An 8,274-nucleotide genomic window follows, 5' to 3' on the forward strand; every position below is an offset into this window, starting at 1 on the left:
GTCCCACAGGGAGAGACTGACTGACGTCAATGGAACTGAAACTGCAGGTTGACAGGAAACATGGAGGTGTTTTGTGTGTATTAGGCATGGGGAAAATATGTTTAGGAAAGGGCGTTTTTGCTTTTGTACCTGCTGGTCATGTTTCATTGCATTTGTCCGCGATAACCTTCTAGGGCTCAGGTTGTCTTTATCTGCCCAATTCTTTTACAGCTCCATTATCTACTGTGGTGTTTCAGTTGGCACTACTTTACCTTCCTGCATTTCCTGGTTCACGTTTCACCTAATGGCCCCTCCTCTGGTTCCTCTTTCCCAGGTACATGTGCAGACAGTTCCTACAAGACGGCCCCGCCACCGGTCCCTCCGCGCACCACCTCCAAGCCCTACCCTTCTGTGACCGTGCAGAGCAGCACTGAGTCGGCCCAGGACACATACCTGGACCAACAGGACCGCCGCAGCGAGGCCAATAGCCAATCGGAACGCAGTAACTCCTCCGACAGCCTCTGCAGCCTGCGTACCAGCAGCTTGGCCAAGGGCCCCAAGCCCCCGGCTCCAGCCCCTGTCCCTGCCCCGAGGGAATCCCACCTACCAGCCACCTCTAGCTCCACCACAAGTTCTGGCACCCAGTTTGAGCCCCAGAATGAAAGCCTAAACCCCGGCCCCAGCCTCACCCCAGACCAGTCCCTGACCCTCCCCGAGCCTGTGCCCACCAAGAGGAAGCTCTCGTCTATCGGTGTCCAGGTGAGCCCAGTCGTAGTCCAATCGTAGTTCATCTTAAGTCTATCTGATCCACTGTGATCTGTACAGAGGGTATTTATGACTCATCCCTTGTAATGGTTCACTCGTAGGTGGACTGTGTTCAGCCAATCCAGAGAGACGATCAGGCGCTCCCCTCGACCAAGTTCCAGTCTATTGGAGTGCAGGTGGTTAACGGCCGGCCGTAAGTCAAGCCTTACTAAGTCAAGATAATATCACACTTCTAATCCCAGTCAGTTGATTGATCAGAGGTACTTGTAGTTGTCATCATGTTCACATTTGAGACCTTGTCTTTTTAAGTTACATTTTGCTGACATTTTCTATATTTAGCTGCTCCACATTTCTGTATTTGTGGTCCTTCTGCTGTGGCCAGCTGTTCCTCATCTAGCCATCCATCCACGCCCTCTGATCAATGTTTTCCCTCCCTCCCCTCCCTGGCACGGCTTCAGCCTGTTTGGTCACAGTTGCCAAGGTCACTCAGCAGTCAATCTGAGCCGGCCCTTGCAGTTAGTAGCAGTGTTAGTGTAGCGCCTTTCTCTCTTTGACTGATGGCCTTTTTTTTTTTCTCTTGTTTTGGCTTCAGTGGAATGGGCAGAATGCTGTGAAGAACTGGCCTTTTTTGACAGCCTAGTGCAGAGTCGTTTCCCCCTAATCACATTGGTTGGACTGTGTTGCCCACTTCTTTCACTATCGCTGAAAGCTGTAATCCAGCTGCCTTTCATCTTGTCTCTCTCCCAGTCACTCAGTCTGTCTCTCTCCCACTCTCTCTGTGTCCTGCTTACTGTCTTTGGGGTGCTCTCTGTCACTCCTGTCTGTCTCTGACATTTTTTTCTCTCTCTAAAGTAAATGCCAGTAAAGCAATGTGCTTTCAGCTTCTGTGGTGTCCTATATATGTCATTCAAAGTTTACTTCATAAGGATGTCTTGCTGTTGTTTGGGGAGGAAGTCTGACCTCGCACGAATGGTTTTATAAAACATTTGTTCATGTGCGTTTGTGTGTGTGCTCAAAGATAGCGGAACAGCAGTCCTATAGTAATGAGACGATGCATACCAAAAGGGGGGGGGGGGGGGGAATATAATAGCAACATTTTGTAAAACACAGATGGCACTAATTGTCATCATGGTTTACTTTTCTTTTGCCTACATTATAAAGCAAAGTCAGCATTATGTTGTTACTGTGGAATTGCCTGGCAGTGATTCACGGTTGTCAGGGCCTCATGGTCAAACGGTTTCCGTCCACAATGAATCATCTCCGACCTGCTCCAGTTATAATGTGTGTGTGTGTGTGTGTGTGTCCCCGTGTCCAGACTCAGCCGGGCCAGCAGCATGGCATCCAGACAGAACACCGAGACCGAGGCTCAGGACTCTCAGCAGGACTCCCCTCCACCAGAGAACAACAGTAGGCCAAACTGCAACTGTAACAGCCAGCCGCTAGAACACCCCTCCGCCGCCTCTAACGGTGAGGGCAGAGGGGTGACACGGCAGTCCCCCAAACACGCTCCAGTGCCGGCCAGAGCGGCCCCGGCGGAGAGCCTGGATTCTGCCTTGGATCCGTCTTCCCTGCCCCCTCCGGACCCCAGTTTGGAGAGCGGCAACGGCAGTGTCTCGGCAGACACAGCCCAGCCTGCCCTGCACGCCTGCCTCCGGGACGGCAACTGGTTCCTTAAACTTCTACAGGCTGAGACTGCACGCATGGAGGGCTGGTGTCAACAGATGGAGCAGGAAACCAAAGACAAGGACATCTCAGAGGAGGGTAAGAGACAATACACAGGACCCCAGCGAGCTAAATGTGTACTTTCACTAATAGAGAGGCCCTCTCAGTCTCATGTGGAAGTGGCCTTGAAATGATTGCCCTGGCTGTTCCTTGAAGCCCTAAAACAGCACAGTCCTTATATTAGTCTGCTGTGGAGATGATGGGACAGAAGAGACTCATGAATTACCCCTGACAGGCTGATTTCTTTGATCATCCATGATTTGGATCAGGAAGGTAGATGGTTATATCTAAATTGTCTGTCAGGCGGGTAGATGATTTTCCTCCGTGTCAGGCGGGTGCATGATATTCCAGGCGGGCAGGTAATAACCGTACAATTATAATGGCCTTGGTGAGCTGAGGCTGTGTGGAAAACCTGGCGTGTTGTTCGGGTGGGTGGCTGACTGTCTGTTTTCCTCTGTAGTGATGGGGACGGTACGCAGTGCAGTGGGTAGTGCCCAGCTCCTCATTGCCCAGAAGTTCCAGCAGTTCAGAGGACTTTGTGAAGAGAACCTGGTGAGTTGTACTAACCGTGTAAAATAAACAAACAAAAAAGAATCCTTTCATCTTCTTTCAAGGCATCATTTTCACTGCCTGCATTCCGATTGGGTTGTTTTAGAGCTCCCCCTGTTGTCAAAACATATGAGACCCAGCTTTGAGCTATTTTTCTTTTATTACTATTTTAAGCTTGATGGCAACAAACAACAGATTTGATAGGTTTGAGACTGCATTGGCCTCATTGGGTAGTAGGTTAGCAAACAGCAGTCATATTAAACATTCAATTTACTGATACATGGCAACCAGTAGTGCTTGGGGAAATAGAATCAAATAGACTGGTCTACAATGGCAGTGCACATTAAGGTGCAGGCAAATTCAAGTTGATCTATATTCAAATCGGCCAATTATGAAGTCTTATATTTTTGCCATTTTCCTCAACTTAAAAGAGATTGTATGATAATGTCAGAAATTCAGAAAATGTCAAATTAGTTTTCATTCAGATGGGAGGCAGAGAAAGTGTTTTTAACACAGAATCCTATTAATGTAGCTCAAATTGTTATCAAAAAACCCGAGGTGCCATAATTAGTCTTCCCAATGCTACCGGTCTCTGAGGCCACTAGCCATCAGGGAAGAACATGCCAAACACACCAAGCCACTTTTCCCAACCAACGTGGCTCCAATCAGTGTTTCATTTACAATGCAATGTGTTATTTTAGAAAAAGTATGAAAGACAATGGTAAAATATTCTGTCACTTCCTGTCTGCTAGAATGTGAACGCCAAACCTCGGCCCACGGCTCAAGATCTGGCTGGATTCTGGGACCTGCTGCAGCTCTCTGTGGAGGACATCAGTGTCAAGTTTGACGAGCTCTGGCAACTCAAATCCAACAACTGGCAGCTGCCAGAGAAGAAGGTATTGGAATCATGCTTCACCTTATAGATTTTGATTACATGTGTTTGTCCTCCATGTTTTCTATAAAACAAAATAACATCCTGACTCTATGGGTTTGCATTGTTGTCTTTGCATCCTAAACATCACGTCTCTTAATTCAAGTCTGTTATCCTCAGGAGAAGAAGGCCGCACCCCTGTCTGTGCCAAAGAAGTCCTCCAAACCCAAGCTAACTGCTGGGAAGGACCAGAGTATGGACTCTGCAGTGGACAAGCAGCGGCAGGAGGCCAGAAAACGCCTGATGGCGGCCAAGCGAGCAGCATCAGTACGGCAGAACTCTGCAACGGAAAGCTCAGACAGCATTGAGATCTACGTACCTGAGGCCCAGACACGCCTCTGAGAACAGATGGCCACCGTTCTCCCCCATGAAGGAACACACAAACACGCTGCTCCAAATGTAGGAATAGTCTCCCACACACACACACAATCCACCCAGGGATATAGAGTCCCCAAACGGCAGCGCAGCATTCGATATAAGAACCCAAGAGATCACAGGACCATTATACCCATTAGAACAATGCAAAACCACTTCCTTCCGGGCTGCCATGGAGGAAAGGACTTCAACAGACATTTAATACTATTGTTATTACTATTAATATTATAAGTATCTCCTCTTGAAATATATCGAGACTGTCTTTAAATGTGGAAGTATCTCGGATAAAAGGACATCCTTTTGAGCTGAAGAATCTTTGTATCATGCATTTACTGTCTTCTCACCCCCTAACTACGTCTAGGTCTACAGGCTGGGCTAGTCCAAGCAGCCCTGGCGTTTACCAGTGATGTAACAAATACACAGACACACACACACACACACACACACACACTCAGGATACACACAGCTGTACTCACTGACTGACCACACAGTCTTCCTGTTCGCTCTCCAGATTAGGCTGCCACCATTGGGTGTGGACGATAAGCTTTACTGTGTATGGAATCTATGAGTTGATTGTGTTGTCCTGTGCTCAGAGGTAGAAGAAAGATCAGAGGAAGGCTGTAGCATCCTGTCTCACACTCTGGTTACTACCAAAAGGGTTCTTTTTCTAAATGTTCTTTACCAGATTGTTTGTTAGACAAGATCCAGTGTTCAGTACTAAGGTATTTTTTTTAATAGACCATGTACTCTCATGATGAGGATGATCTTCTCACATGATTCATTCACATTCACTCATGCTGTGTGTGTGCAGAATCATATTTTAAGTCTTATATTGGGGTGGGTGGGTACTATGGCCAGTTGATGTGTGCTACAGTAGGAATGTAATATGCATTGAAAATAACTTGATAACAGCACCTTCCACACTTGAAACATATATTTAGGTCAAGTTCTCTCTTCTGGTTCATTTTGACTGACTTTAACCATATTTGGTTCTGGGGACCATGAGGTGTTGCACACCACTTTTAAACATTCCCTGTTTCCCACTCACCCTCCATTACATTTGAAACAGGACACCTCCAAGTTCCTCTGTCTTGCCTGGTTACAAAAACTGGTTTATTTTCACCGGCATAAGCCAGAACTCACCCAGTGGTTTGGGGAGACAACTAGTATAAGCAATAATGAGAATGTTGATGTTTGAGCTAGCAATGTAACATCTATTCTAATGCCCATTCATAAATAAACGTTTTAGAACTGAAGGCAAGCGCTAGGTTAAAGTCAAATTTTATGTTTCAGCCTTGTCATAATCTGCTTTGAGGAGCTTCCACTATACTGTTTCCTCTTGTCTAGTTCTTAGACTAGGAGTTGTTTTCTGACTAGGCAAGATTTTTCAGGATGCCTGCTCAGTCACAAACAGTCTTACCATAACAGCACTTTGATCATCACGAACCATTAATAACCACTTTAATTGGTCAAAAGCCTTAACACCAACTGAAATGAATAATGATCCAAAAGAATACAAACATGCCATACATTTTCAGCTAAAGAAATGTTTGCAATGTCACTGATCAGTGCATTCAAAAAGCTTTAGTATCAAAACATTGGTTTAAGCACTATGCCTGGTTTGTTCCCATGTTTCAGACAATGCTCACGGTGAATTAATGTACTCCCATATGCCGTGTGGTGGGCTTCTTGATCTCTCATTCCTGTATACAGTGTATAGATTCAGGGACTACGATAAATTATTTTAAAACGTTTTTTACCAGAGATTTTTCTGTGGCCTGTTTGAATTAATCATGCAGTCAGCCAAAATGCAACTAATTTTGCCTGTGCCAAAATGGTTATATATATTGGTATTTGTCTGGGTTTGGATAGAATTGGTGGTGCTGCATAGCATTGGCCATTGTACAGGGATGGTGTAATGTGGAAAGTGTTCCAAGAGAAACCATTTCATTCACTGAGTAAGAGGATTATTCCCAATATCACACTACAGCATGTATGTATGTATATGAGATTTTAGCTTTGCATTTCTCATAAAAAGAAATTTATTTTTCTGAAATGAATCGTAATGTTTCATTAATTTGTTAAATTCCAAATTAACACCCTAGCCCAGCCACTCAGTGTGAAATTATTGGAGAGGTATTAACAATATGGTACTTGAAATTCTACCCAGGATCAGGAGTAAAGCTCTGATCAGAAGACTGTGATGTAAATACAATATTACCTAAAGTTATAAGGATTGATTTGGAATTTAGAAATTAATGATCTGCAACAAGTATCTGCAATTTCAGGATCTCAGTACTACATACCGCTTGCCAAGCTGGTTCTCCCCCTAAATGGATAATAGCTGCTTCACAATAGGCTAACCTAAAATACTGATGAAAGCCACAATTAGTTTTGTATTTTTATGTCAATATCAATGAGTTGGAGATTTAGAACTGGGCACGCAGCAGTGCTAGGATGTTATTTTGTTTTCATAATTCATCAACTGCGGACATGTACATTTCATTGTCCAAAGAAATCATTAAACATCCCTTTTACATCTTGTCACCCTTACTATAGTCTACTCGTTTTGTAATATTAACTCAGGTGTTAATATTACTGATGATATAATCACTCTTCAATTATATTTTGCTGTGTTTTATAATCTGAAAACATTAACCATCTCACCTCGAACAGTCTTCTTCATAGCTCAGAAAAGGAATCATGTTAAGATCACCAACTACTATGTCTTTTTCAGGGATGGAGACAATGGTATAGTCTCATTGTAGCTGAGTTTACACAAGCAACCCAGTTCTGATGTTTTCCACTCATTTGTATTTTGACAAATCACAGGTTTTTTTCCCTAGTGTTTATCTAATTGGTCAAAAGACAAATGAATGCTGGTTGAAAGATGATAATTGGGCTGGTTGTGCAAAAGCAGCCTGTCATTCAGGATGGGTGAATTTGGTTCATGTCTTCATCAATCATAGTTAGATCTGGTAAAAGACTGACGTCTGCCTGACAGTGGTATAGATTCCAGAATCAGGAGCCTGAAAGGGAGTAAACATTTATTCCCCCAATTCTTCAAGATAAAAGGGCCTGATCAGGGATCTTTAGGCAGTTTGTATGAAGTACTTCTAAAGTTATAAAGGGCTATAATGGATGTCTGACCGTGACAACCCCTCAATGCATATACCCTGTTGCAAAAGAGACTGTCATCTATTGGATTTAAAGAGCTGATGATCTGGACTGTATGAAAAATGTGTAACATTTTGCCAAGCATCTATTTCATTCAGGGAAATGATGGGACTCTTAAGAAAATCGCCTACAACATCTATTCTACATAGATTAGCTTTTTATATGGACAGAAACACTATAATCTCACTTAGCTGACTGTAGATATACCTCCTTAGGCTTGTGACTGGTGTTTACACTATCCCCAAGAACTCTGAGAGATGCAAATAGCAAAACGTGGATTAACAGAAAAGACTGGGGGGCCATTAACAGTGCCTTTGGAAAGTATTCCGACCTATTGACTTTCTCTACTGTTTGAACTCTTTGTCCTTTGAATCCACATTGAGATATCACTAGAACTTCATTGGGGTCCACATATGGCAAATTCAGTTAATTGGATATGGTTACGAAAGGCCCACACCTGTCTATACAAGGTCCCATGCTTCACAGTGCACGGCAGAGCAAAAGTCAAGCCACGAAGGAACTCGTTGTAGACCTCAGAGAGATAATTGTGTTAAAACAGATCTGGGGAAGGTTAGGAAAAACTTTCTGATGCATCAAAAGTTTCCATAAGCACAGTGGGTTCCATCATTGAGATAAGGAAGGAGTTTGGAACCAGCAAGACCCGATCCTTGAGCTGGCCTGTCAGCCAAATTAATAACCAGGATATGGTTATTAATTTGTCAGAAGAACAACTATCTCTGTAGCACTCCATTAATAAGGCCTTCATTGTAAACTGG

General features: G+C 44.0%; 1 protein-coding gene across 2 annotated transcripts in view; it reads left to right on the forward strand.

Annotated features, from left to right (window-relative positions):
* The window catches only part of dlgap4a (discs, large (Drosophila) homolog-associated protein 4a), a 102,273-nt gene extending 95,405 nt beyond the window's left edge, over window positions 1-6,868 (forward strand). For both annotated transcript variants that reach the window (XM_034295916.1, XM_010891449.4), the window contains 6 exons: window positions 314-738; window positions 846-937; window positions 2,060-2,505; window positions 2,927-3,018; window positions 3,768-3,911; window positions 4,067-6,868. In XM_034295916.1, coding sequence (XP_034151807.1) covers window positions 314-738; window positions 846-937; window positions 2,060-2,505; window positions 2,927-3,018; window positions 3,768-3,911; window positions 4,067-4,288 — 1,421 coding nt within the window. In that variant the 3' untranslated portion in view covers window positions 4,289-6,868. The remainder of the gene's footprint in view (window positions 1-313; window positions 739-845; window positions 938-2,059; window positions 2,506-2,926; window positions 3,019-3,767; window positions 3,912-4,066) is intronic.
* The last annotated feature ends 1,406 nt before the right edge of the window (window positions 6,869-8,274 follow it).

Source organism: Esox lucius, chromosome 12, assembly GCF_011004845.1.
Source record: "Esox lucius isolate fEsoLuc1 chromosome 12, fEsoLuc1.pri, whole genome shotgun sequence".
NCBI lineage: Eukaryota > Metazoa > Chordata > Actinopteri > Esociformes > Esocidae > Esox > Esox lucius.